This window comes from Orcinus orca, chromosome 2, assembly GCF_937001465.1.
Source record: "Orcinus orca chromosome 2, mOrcOrc1.1, whole genome shotgun sequence".
In the NCBI taxonomy this organism is placed as follows: Eukaryota; Metazoa; Chordata; class Mammalia; order Artiodactyla; family Delphinidae; genus Orcinus; species Orcinus orca.
In genome coordinates this window covers 133,948,634-133,971,638 of record NC_064560.1, presented here as the reverse complement: position 1 = coordinate 133,971,638, position 23,005 = coordinate 133,948,634, and the positions used below count along the sequence as shown (strand labels likewise).

Genomic DNA, 23,005 nt, shown 5'->3' with positions numbered 1-23,005 from the left:
CCTCATATACTGCTAGCTGAAATGTAAAATGGTACAGCCACTTTGGAAAATAGTCAGCAGTTCCTCAAAAAGTTAAACACAGTTACCATGTGATATAACAATTCCATTCCTGAGTATATATAATACCAAAGAATTAAAAACAGATGTTCAAATACTTGTACACTAATGTTCACAGTAGCACTGTTCACAATAGCCAAAAAGGAAAACAAATCAAATTTCCATCAATGGATGGCTGAATGGGTAAACAAAATATACCATATCCATACAATGGAGTATCTTTCAGCTATAAAAAGCAATGAAATACCGATACATGCTACAACACGGATGAGCCTAGAAACATTATGCTAAATCTAAGAATACAAGCACAAAAGGTCACATATTATATGATTCCATTTATACAATAGATTGCATTATCCAAAATAGGTAAATCCACAGAGACAGACAAAAAGCAGGCTGGTAGTCTCCACGGGTTGAGGACAGGGGAAATGAGAAGTGATTGCCTAATGGACAGAGTTTTCTTTTGGGGGGATGATATGTTTTGGAACTAGATAGTGGTAACGGTTGCACAACACTGTGAATGTATGAAGTGCCATCAAATTGTACCCTTCAAAATAGTTAAGATGATGAATTCTATTGATATGTTATATGTATTTTACCACAATAATAAAAAAAATTTTTTTAAGGCAAATTGTAGAGTCAGGGAGATCTGAGTTAAGACTTGGCTCCACACTCTTGCTGTGTAACCTTGAACAAGTCACATAAACACTTTATCGTTCCAGTTCCTCATCTTAAAAATAATACGGGCTTCCCTGGTGGCGCAGTGGTTGAGAGTCCGCCTGCCGATGCAGGGGACACGGGTTCGTGCTCCGGCCTGGGAAGAACCCACATGCCGCGGAGCGGCTGGGCCCGTGAGCCATGGCCACTGAGCCTGCGCGTCCAGAGCCTGTGCTCCGCAATGGGAGAGGCCACAACAGTGAGAGGCCCACGTACCGCAAAAAAAAAAAAATAAGGACAACAGCAGCACCTACCTCAAACTATGCCTTAATGAGGATTAAATGAGAGAGTATACAGCAATATAATTAAAAGGGTATGGCACACAGATAGAACTGAATGTTAGTACTATAATTACCAATCCTTTCTATCTTATGATATTTACCTGTTCAGCAAATTTCTAATACCATACTAATAAAACAATAAGAAAATCACTAGCTGCAAAGACTCTGAGCATCTCAAGGCGGCAAACCAATAAAAGATGAAATGAACGTGAATCTAAGTTACTGCGTGGAGCAGAAACTCCCTATCTGTCCAATCTCCCTTAACCAATCCACGTTAAACTGTAACTTGACCAAGTAATAAACGTTTACTGTATTAACCATTAAAACTTCAGGGTTTACCTATTGCAGCAGCTAATCATATTTACCTTAACTAATACATGTAATCAAGAATGGATGTTATGTGTTGAAAGTATACTGTATCTGTTAATAGGCTACTCAGAAAATAGACTGCAGGACTGGAAAGAAACAGCGTGAGCTAATACTTAGTATTGTGAAACATCCCCCCATATTTGTCCTCCCTCACTCCAGCTTAATAAGCAGTAACTGAAAGGCCCTTCCCTCAATCTTTTAAAAGGTTTCGGATCCCCTTCCTCCCCCATACAGAGTACCTGACCACATCAATTGCAGCAAATTGCCATTTGTTTATTGGACCTCTTACACCAGCAGCTCCTGCCTTAACTTCTTCATCCCCAGTGCCTATACTTTCAGCTGTAAGTGTGCATGCAGCTATCAAGAGGAAGAGGAATACAAGGAATTAGCTGAGATTATGTAAGAGGAGTCCTTAAGGTGAATGCTGGATGGAGCTGCATCTGCTATATGCTGTGGACCTGTGCTTTCCATCTGTTCTCCTCCTCCCTTTGCCCAGTACCGAGACCCTTGGACACAGAACAGACTAGGTTTCAGGCATGCATTTTTATAAGTAGGTTACCTTTTATTTATTTATTTATTTATTTATTTTATTTGTACTTTATTTATTTCTTTTATTTGTACTTTGCTGTTGTTTAATTTTAATGTTTAAAATTCAGTAAAATTGTTCTGACTTCATTATATTTATTAAGACCATCTTCTATTATACTCCAGCAAATGATACTGGCTATGTTACAATAATAAAATGAACATATTCATGTAAGTAAAAAACTGAGTCAATCTTAAGAAAAATATTAAGTAAATAACAGTAATAGGTAGTATTTCCATTTGGCAAATATGTGAAGGTAGTCCATGAATTACTAAGTTTCAGAACTATTAGCACAGTTGATAGAAGTCTGTAGGTAAAAGCAGGAAAGCAAAGTAGAGGAGGTTTAAGAGCACAAATTTCCATATCCAACATGATATGGAGTTACCAGATACTCTATAAGTGAGAGTCAAGATACAGAGTTTTAACTGTAATACTTTGAGAGGGAATCAAAAAATAAATTTTATAAAGGGTAGATCAGGGAGAAGTAGTGGCAAAGGAGTATAAAGTAACAATTTAAAATTTCCATCTTCCATAGTAGCTAATCAATATGTACTGTTTATAACTAATAAATGAAAACAACTAAAAGCAAAGGTCTACATCTGTTTGAGAAGACTGCTGTGAGCGCTAACAGGCAAGTTTTCCTTTTCATGTTAAACTTTCATATGTTGTTTAAACTGTTCTCATCTGCATTTTATCTTTTGTAAGAAGAAAAAAATCACACAAAAAGGTAAAAAAATCATATTTATTAAATAAGTAATACTGTTTTATTCAGATACAAACCATACTTGATAAATACACAGAGAATACAAATAATATTCGGCAAATTATCCTTTTCTAGCAGATTTTTGTTGAATACACACAACATTTTATTTTAGTATACAGAAACATGAACTAAGAATATCAGGAAATTCATTCCTATTGTTTGAGTACCAGTCTAAAAAGATTTACTGTAATAAAAAAGCAAGAGTAAAATATCTTAACATTTTAAAATAAATTTGAAAATATTTTAAATATGGTTACTTACTGGGATTCTGTGAGCCTCCAGTTTTACTTTCATTCATTTTACTAGGAAAAATAAGAATATATAATCAGCCATTTTAATTTTAAAATTCTCAAATTATCCATTTAAATTAGATTTAGGTAGTGTATGATTACAAATACGTTGCATCATTTCTTACTCTAGTACTTAATTTCCTCACCTTTCCAAATCTAAGACCAGTAATTCTCAACAAGGGTGGTAAATTCTGGGGACAGTGTTGAAATTGGAGGGAATGTTTTTTAGTTATCAAAAAGATTAAGATGACTACTGGCATTTATATTGGAAAGGAGCCAGGACTACAGGACATACCAGGAACAGAGACCTACACTTTCTAATTTCTAGCAGTTTCACAAATCTATTGAAGAAAATTCCATAAACACACGATAACAGTCCTTCACCTAGAGTAAACATAAACATTTTAACTTATAAATAATATTTAGTTAGTATCCCAACAACACAGATTTGTATTTGAGATCCAATCTCTCCAGCTTCTAATTTCTTACCCCTCTCTCCTGTGCGGATGAATTGCAACTACTGCTTACTTTTAAGTTTACTGTAATTCAGAATAATGATTGAGTTCCAAAATATAGGTAACTTACACGGTTATAGACTAATTTTGCTTTATAAGGAAATCACAATTTCTATGGGGCTCTGTCTTCTCCTCCTCTTTCCCTTCAAACTATCGATACAAGGACCCAAGGCATCTCTCTTGGTTGCACAGTGAAATGAAGTTCTGTCTAGATCTTTATAATATATGTATAGACACCTATGCTATTTAAAGAAAGGTACCTGAAGTTTCTTACTTACTAGCCTCAGAACTCCGTACTACACAAGTGCTTTCTCATCTTTACAACAGAAGAGAATAAAAGTGAACATCAATCTCGCATGTCACAAAAAAAGTAACATAGGAATATATAAAGTACCATGCTGAAAAGGCTCCAAATATCACCGGCTACAGGATGATCATACGAACGCTCTCCAGTGCTATCGAAACGTGAACGGAAAAGGTTTTTCCTATTTGTACCAATCTAATAAGTATTCTATATAGTTTAGCAAAGTGTACTAATATACAGTATTCCACATAGACCAATGGAACAAAAATAAAGAGCCTAGAAACAGACCCAGACTTTTCCAGTCACTTGATTTTTAACAAAGGTACCAAAGCAATTCAGTGAGAAAAAGAAAAGTCTTTTCAACAAATGATGCTGGAAAAAATGGATCTCCAAATGGAAAACAAATGAACCTTGAGATTCACACTTTACACCATAAATAAAAATTAATTTCAAGTGAATCACAGACCTTACTGCAAAAGCTAAAACTATAAAAGTTTTAAAAGAAAAAGTAATGCATTATACTTCATCAAAACTAAAAGCTTCGGGCTTCCCTGGTGGCGCAGTGGTTGAGAGTCCGCCTGCCGATGCAGGGGACATGGGTTCGTGCCCCGGTCCGGGAGGATCCCACATGCCGCGGAGCGGCTGGGCCCGTGAGCCATGGCCGCTGAGCCTGCGCGTCCGGAGCCTGTGCTCCGCAACGGGAGAGGCCGCAACAGTGAGGGGCCCGCGTACAGAAAAAAATAAAAAAATAATAATAAAAAAAAAACTAAAAGCTTCCACTCATCAAAAGATACCATATAAATAAGGAAACACAAGCTTTAAATGATACATTACACAAGATGGACTTAATTGATATTTATAGGGCATTCCATCCAAAAACAACAGAATACACATTTTTCTCAAGTGCTCATGGAACATTCTCCAGGACAGATCATATCTTGGGTCACAAGTCAAGCCTTGGTAAATTTAAGAAAATTGAAATTGTTTCAAGTATCTTTTCTGACCACAACACTATGAGACTAGATATCAATTACAGGAAAAGATCTGTAAAAAATACAAACACATGGAGGCTAAACAATACACTACTTAATAACGAAGTGATCACTGAAGAAATCAAAGAGGAAATCAAAAAATACCTAGAAACAAATGACAATGGAGACACGACGACCCAAAATCTATGGGATGCAGGAAAAGCAGTTCTAATAGGGAAGTTTATAGCAATACAATCCTATCTTAAGAAACAGGAAACAACTCGAATAAACAACCTCACCTTGCACCTAAAGCAATTAGAGAAAGAAGAACAAAAAAACCCCAAAGTTAGCAGAAGGAAAGAAATCATAAAAATCAGATCAGAAATAAATGAAAAAGAAATGAAGGAAACGATAGCAAAGATCAATAAAACTAAAATCTGGTTCTTTGAGAAGATAAACAAAATTGATAAACCATTAGCCAGACTCATCAAGAAAAAGAGTGAGAAGACTCAAGTCAATAGAATTAGAAATGAAAAAGGAGAAGTAACAACTGACACTGCAGAAATACGAAAGATCCTGAGAGATTACTACAAGCAACTCTATGCCAATAAAATGGACAACCTGGAAGAAATGGACAAATTCTTAGAAATGCACAACCTGCCAAGACTGAATCAGGAAGAAATAGAATATATGAACAGACCAATCAAAAGTACTGAAATTGAAACTGTGATTAAAAATCTTCCAACAAACAAAAGCCCAGGACCAGATGGCTTCACAGGAGAATTCTATCAAACATTTAGAGAAGAGCTAACACCTATCCTTCTCAAACTCTTCCAAAATATAGCAGAGGGAGGAACACTCCCAAACTCATTCTACGAGGCCACCATCACCCTGATACCAAAACCAGACAAGGATGTCACAAAGAAAGAAAACTACAGGCCAATATCACTGATGAACATAGATGCAAAAATCCTCAACAAAATACTAGCAGACAGAATCCAACAGCACATTAAAAGGATCATACACCATGATCAAGTGGGGTTTATTCCAGGAATGCAAGGATTCTTCAATATACACAAAACAATCAATGTGATAAACCATATTAACAAATTGAAGGAGAAAAAACATATGATCATCTCAATAGATGCAGAGAAAGCTTTCGACAAAATTCAACACCCATTTATGATAAAAACCCTCCAGAAAGTAGGCATAGAGGGAACTTTCCTCAACATAATAAAGGCCATATATGACAAAACCCACAGCCAACATCGTCCTCAATGGTGAAAAACTGAAACCATTTCCACTAAGATCAGGAACAAGAGGTTGCCCACTCTCACCACTCTTATTCAACATAGTTTTGGAAGTTTTAGCCACAGCAATCAGAGAAGAAGAGGAAATAAAAGGAATCCAAATCGGAAAAGAAGAAGTAAAGCTGTCACTGTTTGCAGATGACATGATACTATACATAGAGAATCCTACAGATGCTACCAGAAAACTACTAGAGCTAATCAATGAATTTGGTAAAGTAGCAGGATACAAAATCAATGCACAGAAATCTATGGCATTCCTATACACTAATGATGAAAAATCTGAAAGTGAAATCAAGAAAAAACTCCTATTTACCATTGCAACAAAAAGAATAAAATATATAGGAATAAACCCCCCTAAGGTGACAAAAGACCTGTATGCAGAAAATTATAAGACCCTGATGAAAGAAATTAAAGATGATACAAATAGATGGAGAGATATACCATGTTCTTGGACTGGAAGAATCAACATTGCGAAAATGACACTACTACCCAAAGCAATCTATAGATTCAATGCAATCCCTGTCAAACTACCACTGGCATTTTTCACAGAACTAGAACAAAAAATTTCACAATTTGTATGGAAACACAAAAGACCCCGAATAGCCAAAGCAATCTTGAGAACGAAAAACGGAGGTGGAGGAATCAGGCTCCCTGACTTCAGACTATACTACAAAGCTACAGTAATCAAGACAGTATGGTACAGGCACAAAAACAGAAAGATAGATCTATGGAACAGGATAGAAAGCCCAGATATAAACCCACGCACATATGGTCACCTTATCTTTGATAAAGGAGGCAGGAATGTACAGTGGAGAAAGGACAGCCTCTTCAATAAGTGGTGCTGGGAAAACTGGACAGGTACATGTAAAAGTACGAGATTAGAACACTCCCTAACACCATACACAAAAATAAGCTCAAAATGGATTAAAGACCTAAATGTAAGGCCAGAAACTATCAAACTCTTAGAGGAAAACATAGGCAGAACACTCTATGACATAAATCACAGCAAGATCCTTTCTGACCCACCTCCTAGAGTAATGGAAATAAAAACAAAAATAAACAAATGGGACCTAATGAAACTTCAAAGCTTTTGCACAGCAAAGGAAACCATAAACAAGACCAAAAGACAACCCTCAGAATGGGAGAAAATATTTGCAAATGAAGCAACTGACAAAGGATTAATCTCCAAAATTTACAAGCAGCTCATGCAGCTCAATAACAAAAAAACAAACAACCCAATCCAAAAATGGGCAGAAGACCTATATAGACATTTCTCCAAAGAAGATATACAGATTGCCAACAAACACATGAAAGAATGCTCAACTTCATTAATCATTAGAGAAATGCAAATCAAAATTACAATGAGATATCATCTCACACCAGTCAGAATGGCCACCATCAAAAAATCTAGAAACAATAGATGCTGGAGAGGGTGTGGAGAAAAGGGAACCCTCTTGCACTGCTGATGGGAATGTAAATTGATACAGCCACTGTGGAGAACAGTATGGAGGTTCCTTAAAAAACTACAAAGAGAATTACCATATGACCCAGCAATCCCACTACTGGGCATATACCCTGAGAAAACCATAATTCAAAAAGAGTCATGTACCAAAATGTTCATTGCAGCTCTATTTACAATTGCCCGGAGATGGAAACAACCTAAGTGTCCATTATCGGATGAATGTATGAAGAAGATGTGGCACATATATACAATGGAATATTACTCAGCCATAAAAAGAAACGAAATTGAGCTATTTGTAATGAGGTGGATAGACCTAGAGTCTGTCATACAGAGTGAAGTCAGAAAGAGAAAAACAAATACCGTATGCTAACACATATATATGGAATTTAAGGAAAAAAATATGTCATGAAGAACCTAGGGGTAAGACAGGAATAAAGACACAGACCTACTAAAGAATGGACTTGAGGATATGGAGAGGGATAAGGGTAAGCTGTGACAAAGCAAGAGAGAGGCATGGACATATATACACCACCAAACGTAAGGTAGATAGCTAGTGGGAAGCAGCTGCATAGCACAGGGAGATAAGCTCCGAGCTTTGTGACCGCCAGGATGGGTGGGATAGGGAGGGTGGGAGGGAGGGAGACGCAAGAGGGAAGAGATATGGGAACATATGTATATGTATAACTGATTCACTTTGTTATAAAGCAGAAACTAACACACCATTGTAATGCAATTATACTCCAATAAAGATGTAAAAAAAAAAAAAAGTGAATTATGTATGCCACACACTGGGAGAAAATATTTGTAAAAGATGTGTCTGACAAAGACTTATACCCAGAATACATAAAGAACTTTTACAATAATATAAAGGAAACATTTAAAGAAATGGGCAAAAGACATGAACAGACACTTCATAAAGGAAGATATACAAATGGCCAATAAACAAATGAAAAGATGTTCAACATCATTAGTAATTAGGATGATAAAAATGAAAGACTATGAAAGACTATTTTATACCTATAATAATGGCTAAGATTAAAAAGACTATCAACACGAAACATTGGACAGGATATGAAGCAACCGGGGAACTCTCATTAACTGTTGATGTGAATAATCAACAATAATCAAAATGGAATAATCATTTTGAAAAGTTTTAGTAGTTTCATAGAAGTTAAACATATATGCCCATGAACCTAGCCTTTGATGTAGGAATTTCACACCCAGGTATACATCCAAGAAAAATTAAAAAATATATAGACAAAAAACTTTATACAAAAAAGTTCATAGTAGCCACCTTCATGATACTCCAAAACTGGAAGCCTAGAAGTCCATCAACAGGAAAATGGATAAACAAACTGAAGTATATTAATAAAATGCAATACTACTTAGCAATGAAAAGGTAACAAGTGCTGCAAGATGCAACAAAACAGATGAATCTTATAAATATGCTAAGTGAAAGAAACTGTACACTCTTCTTATCCACATCATTCCATTCATATGAAGTTCTAGGATAGGCAAAACTAATCTATCATGAAAAATATTAGAACAGTGCTTGTCTCTCAAGTGGGAAGAAGACTGGAAATGACTTAAGTAAACTTTCTGAAATATCCTACTTTTGCTAAGAGGATGTAAGTAAGCAACTTTGATAGAGAGAAGAAATCTCGGTTTCTAACGGAGGTACAGAACTACAGATAAGAGCTTTCTGAACACAACATTCCTCTTCTTCCTTTTGTAGTTTTCAAGGAAACACCCTAGGCCCACTTCGTAGCTCAGATCTGATGTTGCCTCTTTCACACACAGCCTTGGCTTCGCTTTGACCCCATTAAAACACTACTTCATTTAAATTTCACATCAATGCCACCCTTCTCCAACATGTTATAAGAAATCTATTTTACCCTTTGCTCGGTGCGAAGCCTTGTGGTTCCTCGGGTCAGGGACCTCTCTCACTGCAATGAGTCAACAAACCTAACTTTATCAGATTACAGATTTATCCCCGGTGGTTTTAGGCTGACTAGGCTAGGAGAGGTGAAAGAATACGGCAAATGTCACAAAACATAAATAATCGGTGAACCTGTTTAAAGGGTATATAGGAGTTCCTTTCACTATTCATATAACTTTTTTCTAAGTTTAAGATTATATCAAATTAGGGACTTCCCTGGTGGCGCAGTGGTTGGGAGTCCCCCTGCCAGTGCAGGGGACTCGGGTTCAAGCCCTAGTCCGGAAGGATCCCACATGCCACGGAGCGGCTGGGCCCATGTGCTACAGCTGTTCAGCCTGCGCTCTGGAGCCCGCGAGCCATAGCTGCTGGGCCTGCGTGCTGCAACTGCTGAAGCCCATGCGCCTGGAGCCTGTGCTCCACAGTGGAGGAGGCCACCACAGTGAGAAGCCCACTCACCGCAACAAAAACCCAACGCAGCCGAAAATATAAATAAATTAATTTTTTTAAAAAAGATTACATCAAATTAAAAGTTACCCTTGAGGGCTTCCCTGGTAGTGTAGTGGTTAGGAGTCCACCTGCCAATGCAGGGGACGCGGGTTCAAGCCCTGGTCTGGGAAGATCCCACATACCCTGGAGCAACTAAGCCCGTGCACCACAACTACTGAGTCTGGGCTCTAGAGCCCGAGAGCCACAACTACGGAGCCCACGCACCTAGAGCCCGTACTCCGCAACAAGAGAAGCCACCGCAATGAGAAGCCCGCACACCACAATGAAGAGTAGCCCCCGCTCTCCACAACTAGAGAAAGCCTGTGCACAGCAACAAAGACCCATAGCAGCCAAAAATAAATAAATTAAATTAATTAATTAAAAGAAAAAAAAAGTTATCCCCGAATCAGATAATGTTCTAAAGATATTACAAAATTCATATTTTTGACTGGTTCACATCAGCTTTCTTACTAATCCACAGCATCTGAAATAAAACTTTTGTTGCTAAATCCTGGTGATGAATTTCTTTATTTCAATCAACAGTCTCCAAAACAAAACTTCAGGAAAAAAAAATTCACATATTTTTAGTTGGATTTTATCATTTTTTTTCTTTCCAGTACATGAATTTTAAGACTTCCTAAGTGGAAGAAGGAAAACAATGCTAGGTAAGTATATATCTCAATAACAGCCCAAGTCTTAACAACAGTCTTGGTCTTAGAAATAATATCAAAGCATTCCCCTCTTCCTTGAGAAATCATTAATAATTTAATGAAGAAAGCTCCAGGAAGCCACTATCAAGAGGTATTCTGAGTCTCTTGCACTGCTTACCTCCACTTGGTCAGTGACACTCAGTTTGATACTCCTCCCCCTTCAAAAGGTGGAGCCTGATTTCCTTCTCCTTGACTGTGGCTGTGCTTAGTAACTTCCACCAAAAAGCCTGGCAGAAATGACAAAGTGTAACTAGGTCATAAAAGGCATTATAACTTCCTCCTTGCTCTCTGTCATGATCACCTGCATTGGTGGAAGCTGGCTGCCATGTCATTAATGCTTTCTTTTAAGGTTCTCCTTGGAGATGTCTACTTGGCAAAGAACTGAGGCATTTACCCATGTCACACGAGTGAGCCGTTTTAGAAGTAAATTGTCCAACCCCACTCAGGCCTTCATAAGACTGCAGCCTGGCTGACAGCCTGAGAGCAACTTCATGGGACACCCCAAGGCTAAGCTGCTCCCGAATTTCTGACCCACAGAAACTGTCAGATAATAAATGTCTGTTGTTTTAAGGCACCAAGTTTTGGAGTGATTTGTTACACAGCAATAGATAACTAACACAATAAAGTAAGCCAAACTCCCTCTCATTCTAGCTGGGTGGCTGTTCTAACAGTTTTTTTGGTAGGATCCTTAGGATTTTCAATAAATAAGGTCATGTCATCTGCAAACAGACATTTTTACTTCCTCTTTTCCGACATGGATGCCTTTTTCTTGCCTGGCTGCCCTGGCTAGGACTTCCAGTACTATACTGAATAGGCGTGGAGAGAGTGGGTACCCTATCTTGTTCCTGATCTTGCAGGAAAAGTTTTCAACCTTTTACTGTTGAGTATGATGTTAGCTGTGGGCTTGTCATGTACGGCCCTTATAATGTTGAGGTACATCCCTTCTATACCCAATTTGTTGAGAATTTTTATCATGAAGGGATGTTAAATTTTGTTAAACGTTTTTCCTGCACCTTTTGAGATGACTTTGATTTTTATTTCTCCTTCTATTAGTGTGCACACAGGGATAAATCCTGGTTGATCATGATGTATGATCCTTCTAATGTGCTGCTGAATTTAGTTTGCTAGTGTTTTGCTGAGAATTTCTGCATCTATACTCATCAGGGATATTGGCCTATAGTTTTCTTTTCTTGTAGTGCCTTTAGCTGGCTTTGGTATCAGGGTAATGTTGGCCTCAAAAAATGAGCTTGGGAGTTGAACATACACTTCAGAAAAGAAATAGGACATGGCCAACAAGCAAATGAAAGAAGGAACACTGAAAAATTCTCAAAAATGTAGGGATTAAAAAAAAAATGTAGGGATTAAACAACACAATCTTAAACAAGAAAAAGAGGGAAGAAAAAACCACAGGGAAATTAGAAAATACTTAGAGACCAATGAAAATGAGAACGTAACATACTAAAAATCTACAGTATACAGCGAAAAGTGATCAGAGGGAAATTTGTATCTGTAATGTAGACACTGAAATAGAAGATCCCAAATCAATAACTTAACTTTATACCTCAAGGAGCTAGAAAAAGAAGAGCAAACTAAAACCAAACCTAGTAGAAGGAAGGAATTCATAAAGATTAGAGTGGAGATAAATGTAAAGAAAAGAAAAACAAGAGAGTAAAATCAAAAGTTGGTTCCTTAAAAAGATGAACTAAATTGACAAACCTTTAGCTAGACTAGTCATTTGACAAAATCCAACACTCTTTCATGATAAAAAATACTCATCAATCTAGGAATAGAAGGCAACTTCCTCAGCATGATAAAGAGCATCTTTGAAAAACCCAGCTAACATCAAACTCAATGGTGAAAAACTGAAAACTTTCCACGTAAGATCCAGAGCAAAACAATGATGTTCACTCTCACCATATCTATTCAACATTGTACTTGAAGTTCTAGCCAGAACAATTAGGCAAGAAAAGAAATAAAAGGCATCCAAACTTAAAGCAAGAAGCAGCTCTTCTTGCAGAAGCCATGATCTTATATGCAGGAAATCCTAATGAATTCATAAAACACTGTGAGTTAATAAACAAATTCAGCAAAGTGGCAGGATGCAAGGTCAACACACAAAAAATCAGACAAATTTCTACACGATAGCAAAGAACAATCCATAAAGAAAATTAAGAAATCCATTTCGTTTACAATACCATCAAAAAGAATGAACTACTTAGGAATAGATGTAACAAAGAGGTGCAAGAATTTGTACACTGAAAGCCATTAAATATTGCAAAAAGAAATTAAAGAACCCAAATAAATGGAAAGAACTCTGTTCATGGTTGAAAGACTTAATATTGTTAAGATGGCCATACTCCCCAAAGCAATCTACAGATTCAATGTAATCCTTATCAAAATCCAATGGCCATTTTTGTAGAAATGGAAAACCTCATCCTAAAGTTCATAAGAAATTACAAGAGACCTTGAATAGTCAAAACAATGTAAGAAGAAAAAGTTGAATGAATCATACTTCCCAATTTGAAAACTTACTACAAAACTACACTAATTTAAAAAGGTGGGATGGGACTGGCATAAGGAAAAACATAGAGAAAAAGTTAAGAGTCAAGAAATAAACGCATACATATACGATCAATTAATTTTCAACAAGGATGTCAAAACCATTCAATGGAGAAAGAAGAGTCTCCTCAACAAATGGTGCTGTGACAAGTGGGCAGCCTCATGTAAAGGAATAAAGTTGGACCTCTACCTCACACTAGATACAAAAATTAACTCAAAATGGATCCAAGATTTAGTATGTAAGAGTCAAAACTATAAAAATCTTAAAAGAAAACATAGTATTATGTAAATCTTCATGACCCTGGATTTGGCAACAGTTCCTTATGTATGACACCAAAATCATAGCAGCAAATAAATAAATAAGCTGGACTACGTAATCAAGACAGTGAAAACACAATCCCCAAAATGGAAGAAAATATTTGAAAATCATATACTTGATAAGGATCTAATATCCAGAATATGTAAGAAACTATTAGAATTCAACAACAAAAAGACAAATAACAGAACTTAAAAATAGGGAAAGGATCTGAATAGACATTTCTCCAAAGAAAATATTTAAATGGTCAACAAGCACATGAAAAAATGCTCAACATCATTACTCCTGAGGGATATGCAAATGAAAACAACAATGAGAATACCACTTGATGCCTGCTAAGGTGATGATAATTTTTTAAAAAAAGGAAAATAAGCACTGCAAAGGATATGGAGAAATTGGAACCCTCATACATTGCTAATGGGAATGTAAAATGGTACAGCTACTATGGACCAACAGTTTGGCAGTTGCTCAACACATCAGAGAGTTGCCACATCACCCAACAATCACACTAAGTACAGGTATTCCCCACTTGTCGAAAGTTCCCTTTATGCCACTTCACTTTTACAAAAGGCCTATGTTAATACCTGTTTTTGCTAACCAAAGAAATCAAAAAAAAGATTTTCAGCTTTATAAAAAAAAATAATTACTTCTTCACTCTGTGCCATTTCAGCCTACAAAAGGTTCCACAGGAATGTTCTACTTTCAGATGGCTGCGGAAACCTGTACTTACTGAAAAGATTTGAAAACAGGTATTCAAACAAAAACTTGTACAAAGATGTTCATAACAGCATATTCACAATAGTTAAAAAACTGATACAACTCATCTGTCAACTGATTAACAGATATACAAAATGTGGTATATCCATACAATAGAATATTATTCTGCTATTAAAAAATATGTAGTACTGATTTATGCGACAACATGGATGAACCTAAAAACATACTAAGTAAAAGAAGCCAGAAACAAAGGTCAGATATTTTATAATCACACTTATATGAAATATCTAGAATAGGTAAATCCATAGAGACATAAAGCAGATTTGTGGTTTCTAGGGATGGCGAAATGGGAAATGCGAAGTGACTGCCTAATGGGTATGAGTTTTCCTTTTGGGGTGATGAAAATGTTTTGGAACTAGATAGAGGTGATGGTTGCCCAACACTGTGAATGTACTAAATGGCACTGAATTGTATACTTCAAAATGGTTAATTTTATGAATGTGAATTTTATTACAATAAAAAAGTTAAATGGACATCTACCATATGATGCAACCAAGAGAAATAAAGGCATATGTTCACTGTACACAAATGTCCATAGCTGCTTTACCTGTAATAGCCAAAAACATAAACAACCTAAATGCCCATCAACAGACAACTGATAAAACAAATTGTGAAATATTCATATAATGAAATACAATTACTAAAACCCACTGAACTATATACTCTTAAAATGGGTTAATTTTATTCTATACTATTATATTACCAGACAGATGTTTAAAAGTTAACAACCACCATTAAAAAATAAAAATATTTATTTAAATTAAAAGGAAAAGCACCAGGTAAGAAGCTTGTAAGTCACCCCTCCATCCTAACAGCAAGAGCTGAAAAGACTGAAAAACCAACAACACTTCTTGGATCTGTAAGAAGGGAGGACACAGCAAGCCACTGCCTCCAAGACTGAAGAGAAAGGTGAATACAGGGAGTCACAGCTTACCTGAGCAGTTACCAGCTGAAACTGCTGTTGGATCCAGCACTGCAGTGGGAAAACCTGAACTATAATTGACTAATTGATTGCTGGAGGCTCAGTGTGGAAAACTTTGAGAATTAAAAACTCAAGGGGCATCCAATCATGGGGCCTCTCACAATACTGAGAGATTTATCACCAGGAACTTGAGGGTCCACAGTAAATATCAGAGAAAAATCCCCTTGTGATTTTGGCAAGGGGAGGGGAAAAGGTGCCATTTTGAAATACATCAAAGCACTCTGTTCTTCTTAATAAGGCCTGCCCTCAAGAGAAACTAGTTAACCAGAGCCTAAGCTGCTGGGGTATTATCAGAGCCTAAATGACCCAGGAAAAGGAAACACCCAACTCCAGCATAATGTAGCCATCCCACATAAGAGGGGAGAAAAAAGCTGAGATACTTGTAAACTTCAAAGTCCAGAGGCATAGGCTCACAAAAAGACTGAGACTTAAATCACAGGACTATAAAACACTTCCCCTTCTTCCACACCTTACCAACATGGTACTAATGGCTTATTTACAACAATTCCTTTTACTCAGTACCTCATGTCTGGCTATCAAGAAAAAACCTACAAGACATATCAAAGAGCAAAAGGCACAATTTGAAAAGGCAGAGCAAACATCAGAACCAAACATGACAGGGATGTTGGATTTATCAGAACAGGAATTTGAAATTATGATTAATATGCTAAGGGCACTAATGGATAAAGTAGACAATACACAAGACCAGACAGGCAATGTAAGAAGAGAAATGGAAATTCTAAGAAAGAAATGCTAGAGATCAAAAATACTAATGGAAATGAAGAATTGTTTGATAGGATTACTAGTAGATGGGACAAGGCTGAGGAGAGACCTCTGAACTTAAAGATAACTCGACAGAAACGTTGAAAACTAAAAAGCAAAGAGGACAAAAACTGAAAAAAACAACAGAATATCCAAGGACTGTAAGACAACCACAGACAGTGTAACAAAAGTATTCTAGGAATACCAGAAGAGAGAAAGGAACAGGAGAAATATTTGAAACAATAACAAATTAATGTCAGGCACCAAACCACAGATCCAGAAAGTTCCAGAAAACCAAGCAGGATAACTGCCAAAAAACTACACCTAGGTCTATCATTTCAAACTACAGAAAATCAATGGTAAAGAAAAAAATTCTGAAAAAAGCTACAGGGGAAAAAAAAATCTTACCTATAGAGGAACAAAGGCAGGAATTACATCCAACTTCTCAGAAACAATGCAAGCAAAAAGAGAGTGGAGTGAAATATTTAAAGCATTGGGGGGTGGGAGGGAGGAGAAAAACCAACCCAGAGTTCTGTATCCTGTGAAATTACCTTTCAGAAATGTAAGAGAAATAAAGACTTCCTCAAACAAAAACTGATGGAATATTTTGCCAGTAGACCTGCCTTGCGAGAAATGTTAAATGTTCTTGAGAGAGAAAGAAAATGATATAGATCAGAAATTCAGATCTACATAAAGTATCAGGCAAAGAATAAGTAAAGGTAAAATAAACTGTTTTTTTTTTATTCTTAATAATGAGTTAATAGTCTATTCAAAATAACAATAGCACCAATGTATTTGATTATGTATTAGTTGTGTACTGCAAACTCTAGGGCAACCACTAAAAAAAGTTAAAAGAGTATAACTGATATCTTAAGGAGAGAAAATCATATAAAATGCTCAGTTAAAATCACAAAAAGCAGGGACTTCCCTGGTTGTCCAGTGGTAAAGAATCCGCCTTCAAATGCAGGGGACACAGGTTCGATCCCTTGTCGGGGAACTAAGATCCCACATGCCGCGGGGCAACTAAGCCCATGCACACCACAACCACTGAGCATGCGCACCTCAACTAGAGAGCCCAGGTACCGCAACCTATAGAACCCACACGCTCTGGAGCCCGTGCACCACAACTAGAGAGAGAAAACCCACAGGCCACAACTAGAGAGAAGCCCACACACTGCAACGAAGAGCCCACGTGCCGCAACAACAAAAAAAGATTCTTGGGCTTCCCTGGTGGCGCAGTGGTTGAGAGTCCGCCTGCCGATGCAGGGGACACGGGTTCGTGCCCCAGTCCGGGAAGATCCCACATGCCACAGAGCGGCTGGTCCCGTGAGCCATGGCCGCTGGGCCTGCGTGTCCGGAGCCTGTGCTCCGCCATGGGAGAGGCCACAGCAGTGAGAGGCCCGCATACCGCAAAAAAAAAAAAAAAAAAAAAAAAACAGATCCTGCATGCTGCAACAAAGATCCCGCATGCCACAACGAAGACCCAATGCAGCCAAAAATAAATAAATAAATAAAAATAAATAAATGAAAAGACAGATCCTGTTTAAAAAAAAATTATGAAAGACAGAAAAAGAGTAGAGACAGATATAGGAACAAAGAACAAGGGTAACAAATAGAAAACAGTAACAAATATGGTAGTTATTAATCTAACTATATCAATAATCATTTTGAACGTCAATGGTCTAAATGCACCAATTAAAAGACAGATTTAGGGCTTCCCTGGTGGCGCAGTGGTTGAGAGTCCGCCTGCCGGTGCAGGGGACACAGATTCGTGCCCCGGTCCGGTAAGATCCCACATGCCGCGGAGCGGCTGGGCCCGTGAGCCATGGCCGCTGAGCCTGCGCGTCCAGAGCCTGTGCTCCGGCAACGGGAGAGGCCACAACAGTGAGAGGCCCTCGTAGTGCAAAAAAAAAAAAAAAAAGTAAAAGATTTAAAGACGAAGACCTACTAGAGAATGGACTTGAGGATTCGGGGAGGGGGAAGGGTAAGCTGGGACAAAGTGAGAGAGTGGCATGGACATATATACAGCATCAAATGTAAAACCGATAGCTAGTGGGAAGCAGCCGCATAGCACAGGGAGATCAGCTCGGTGCTTTGTGACCACCTAGAGGGGTGGGATAGGGAGGGTGGGAGGGAGGGAGACACAAGAGGGAAGAGATATGGGGATATATGTATATGTATAACTGATTCACTTATAAAGCAGAAAGTAACACACCATTGTAAAGCAATTATACTCCAATAAATATGTTAAAAAAAAAAAAAGATTTGTCAGAGTAGATAAAAAAATAAGACCTAACTATATGTTGTCTCAAGATGTCCACTTTATACATAGATTAAAAGTAAACAGATGGAGAAAATATACCATGCTAACATCAATCAAAAGAAAGCAGGAGTAGCTATATTAATTTCAGAAACAGCAGACTTCAAAGTAAGGAAATTTATCAGGAATAAAGAAGGACATTACATAATGATAAAGGGGACAATTTCCCAAGAAGGTATAAAATACTTAACATGTATGTACCTAACAACAGAATGTTAAAATATATGAGGCAAAAACTAATAGAACTGCAAAGAGAGGCAGATGAATACACAGCCATAGTTGGAGGCCTCAACATCCCCTCTATCAGAAATGGATAGATCCAGCACAAAGAAAATCAGTAAGGACACTGCTGAACTCAGCATCATCAATCAACTAGATATAATGGTCTACTTCATCCAACAACAACAGAATACATTCTTCTCAAGCTTACATGAACATTCACCATGAGAGACCACATTCTAGGCCATAAGACAGACCTTAACAAATTTAAAAGAATAGAAATCATACATTGTCTGCCTCCAGACCACAACAGAATTAAAGTAGAAATCAATAACAGAAGGATAACTGGAAAATCCCCAAATATATGGAGATGAAATAACACAAGGGTCAAAGAAATCTTAAGAGAAAACACAAAATATCTTGAACTAAATGAAGATGAAAATACAGTTATCAAAATTTTGGGAGATCCTGTGGAAGTAATGCTTAGAGGCAAATTTATAGCATTAAATGCATATATTAGAAAAGAAGATATAAAATCAATCAGCTGGGCTTCCCTGGTGGCGCAGTGGTTGAGAGTCCGCCTGCCGATACAGGGGACATGGGTTCGTGCCCCGATCCGGGAAGATCCCACATGCCGCGGAGCGGCTGGGCCCGTGAGCCATGGCCGCTGAGCCTGCGCGTCCAGAGCCTGTGCTCTGCAATGGGAGAGGCCACAACAGTGAGAGGCCCGCGTACCGCAAAAAAAAAAAAAAAAAAAAAGAAATCAATCAGCTAAGTTTCTACCTTAGGAAACTAGAAAAAGAAGAGCAAATTAAATCCAAATTAAGAAGAAAAGAAGTAAAAAGAATTAGAGCAGAAGTCAATGAAAATGAAAATAAGAAATCAATAGAGAAAAATCAACAAGACCAAATGCTGGTTCTATAGAAAGATCAGTAAACCTCCAGCCAAGCTAAGAAAAAATGAGGACACAACTTCTGAATATCAGAAACAAAAAAAATGATATCATTCGCTTACATGTGGAATCTTAAAAAATGGTACAAATGAACCTATTTACAAAAAAGAAATAGAATCACAAATGTAGAAAACAAACATATGGTTACCAAGGGGGAAGGGGGGAAGGGATAAATTGGGAGATTGGGATTGACATATACCCACTTCTACATATAAAATAGATAATAAGAACCTACTGTATAGCACAGGGAACTCTACTCGGTACTCTGTAATGACCTACATGGGAATAGAATCTAAAAAAGAGTGGATATATGTATAACTTATCCACTTTGCTGTACAGCAGAAACTAACACAACATTGTAAATCAACTATACTCCAAAAGAAATTAATTTGAAAAAAGTGGTATCACTACAGATCCTATGGATATTAAAAGTATAATAAAGGAGGGAATTCCCTGGCGGTCCAGTAGTTAGGACTCCGTGCTTCCACTGCAGGGCCACCGGTTCCATCCCTGGTTGGGGAACTAAGATCCCATAAACTGCGCAGCATGGCCAAAAAAAAACAACAAAAAGTATAATAAAGGAATACTGTAAACAACTCCCCGCCCACAAATTTGATAATCTAGATAAAATGGACCAATTCCTTGAAAGACACATTTTTTGCCAAAATTCACACAATGAAAATAAACAATCTGAATATATCTGCATCAAAGAAACTGAATCAATAATTAATAATCTTTCAAAACAGAGAGCACTAGGCCCAGATGGCTTCACTGGAAAATTCTACCAAACATTTAAGGAAGAAATCACACCAATTCTCTATGACCTCTTTAGAAGATAGAAGGAGAGGGACTACTTCCTAACTCATTCCATTAGGCCAGCATTCCCCTAATACCAAAACCGGACAAAAACATCACAAGAAAAAAAAAAAAAACAATCACAGATCATATCTCTCAGGAACATAGATGCCACAATAAAATATTAGCAAATCAAATTCAACAATGTATAAAAAGAATTATATACCACGACCAAGCAGGATTTACCTCAGTTACGCAATCAGGCACCTTGGTGTTTACCCAAAGGCGGTAAAAACTTATGTCCACATCAAAACCTTCACACATGTTTACAGCATCTTTATTCATAATTGCCAAAACCTGGAAGCACCTAAGATGTCCTTCAGTAGATGAACAGATAAACAAACTATGGTACACCCAGACAATGAAATATTATTCAGTGCTAAGAAAAAAAAAAGCTATCAAGCCATGAAAAGACAAGGAGGAAACCTAAATGCATATTACTAAGTTAAAGAAGCCAATCTGAAAAGGCTACATACTGTATGATTCCACCTATATGATATTCTGGAAGAGGCAAAACTATGGAGACAGTAAAAAGATCAGTGGTTACAAAGGGCAAAGGAGGGATTAGTAGGTGAAGCACATACGATTTTTAGAACAGTGAAAATACTGTGTATGATACCATAATAATAGATATATGTCATCATTCATTTGTCCAAACCCATAGAATGTATAACACCCAGAGTGAACTAGAATTTAAACTATAGACTTTGAGTGATTACCTTGTGTCAATGTAAGCTCATCAGTTATAACAAATGTACCACCCTAGCGTGGGATGTTGATAATGGGAGAGGTTATGCATGTGTGGGGGTGGGGTACACGGGAAATCTCTACCATCTTCCCCTCAATTTTGCTGTGAACCTAAAACTGCTCCTTTAAAAATATACTCCTTCTTATTAGCAAAGCAGAAATGGAGACAAAGATGTAGAGGACAAACATATGGACACCAAGGGGGGAAAGAAAGGGGGTGGGATGAATTGGGACATCGGGATTGCGATAAATACACTATTGATACTATGTATAAAATAGATAACTAATGAGAACCCACTGTACAGCTCAGGGAACTCTACTCAATGCTCTGTGGAGACCTAAATGGGAAGGAACTCCAAAAAAGAGAGGATATACGTATACATATAGCTGATTCACTTTGTTGTATGGCAGAAGCTAGCACACATTATAAAGCAACTATACTCCTATATATATATATTGTTTTTGTGTGTGTGGTACGTGGGGCTCTCACTGCTGTGGCCCCTCCCGTTGCGGACCACAGGCTCCGGACGCGCAGGCTCAGCGGCCATGGCTCACGGGCCTAGCCGCTCTGCGGCCTGTGGGATCTTCCCAGACCGGGACACGAACCCGTGTCCCCTGCATTGGCAGGCGGACTTTCAACCACCGCGCCACCAGGGAAGCCCTAAACTTTTTTGCTTCATGTAAAATGTGTTTATAAAAAAATATTCAAAAGTTATATGTTTTGTCTTAAAAAATAAAAAATAAAAATATAGTCTTAAGAAAAAGTAAAAGCAAGTTATAAGTTTATATTGACTTACTTTATAGCTAGTCCTCCAGAAATAGGTTTTCCCTCCCTCCCTTTCTATATATTGGCTCCCTATGCCCACTATTCATGTTTCTTCATCATTCCGTTGTCATCTCAGCACATAAAGACCTTTCCAGCTTGGTTCCAATAGTTTCTTGGCATCACAATTCCAAATTCAAGAAGAAACAATGTGAATGGTTTAGCCTGCATCAGATATTCAGCTCTGATTCAAATACATGGTGCTACTTTGGCTGGAGAAGGTATGTGGGATGAGAGCATATTAGGATCATCTGCTCCTTAGTCCAACCCCTTACCCACTGCCCACTGGTCCTTAGAATGATGTGCCTACAACGTTGGCAGGTTTTTAAAGAAAAGGTTGTGGGCAAGGAGGTCAGGTAACCGTCTTAACTGTTCAAACTGAAAAGGAAAGGCAAACTTTTCTGGTTTTAATTTCCCAATATTTCCTTAATTTAGAATTGAATTAATGTTGGGACTTCCCTGACAGTCCAGTGGTTAAGACTCCGTACTTCCACTGCAGGGGGTGCGGGTTCGACCCCTGGTCAGGGAACTAAGATCCCGCATGCTGTGTGGCGTGGCCAAAACAAACAAACAAACAACAACAAAAAATAGAGAGAGAGAGAGAGAGAGAATTGAATTACTGTAGAAGTGAACACTCATGGACAAATGAGGCTAATTCTCTGTTATAAAGTTAATTCTTAAATTACACTTAACATATATCATTCTTATAATAATAAAAAAAATCCTGCACAGGAAATGAAATGCAAAAAAACCCCAAAAACAAACAGACAAAAAAAAGCTTTTTTTTTAAAGTTACTAAATCTTTCAGTGCTTCAGTTTCTTCACCTTAATATAGGGATAATAATAAAATGGCTGTAAAGGTGAAGTGACAAATATGTATAAAGCCTTTGGAGTTCTGTGAATATTAGTAAATACTGCTCTAAATTTTTTCCC

The 23,005-nt window shown here is 37.5% G+C and overlaps 1 protein-coding gene across 12 annotated transcripts in view; it reads right to left on the bottom strand.

The window, feature by feature from the left end:
- The window catches only part of G2E3 (G2/M-phase specific E3 ubiquitin protein ligase), a 63,184-nt gene that overhangs the window by 37,107 nt on the left and 3,072 nt on the right, over positions 1 to 23,005 (bottom strand). For 9 of the 12 annotated variants that reach the window (XR_004478253.2, XR_004478252.2, XM_033409909.2 and 6 more), the window contains exon 2: positions 3,035 to 3,075. Coding sequence is in view for 9 of the 12 variants with exons in the window: in XM_033409909.2 (XP_033265800.1) it covers positions 3,035 to 3,075 (41 nt within the window). In the remaining 3 variants the exon portion in view is untranslated. Of the gene's footprint in view, positions 1 to 3,034; positions 3,076 to 10,878; positions 10,988 to 23,005 lie in introns of all 12 variants that reach the window. The other 3 variants (XM_012537566.3, XM_033409900.2, XM_033409906.2) reach the window with 1 other exon arrangement.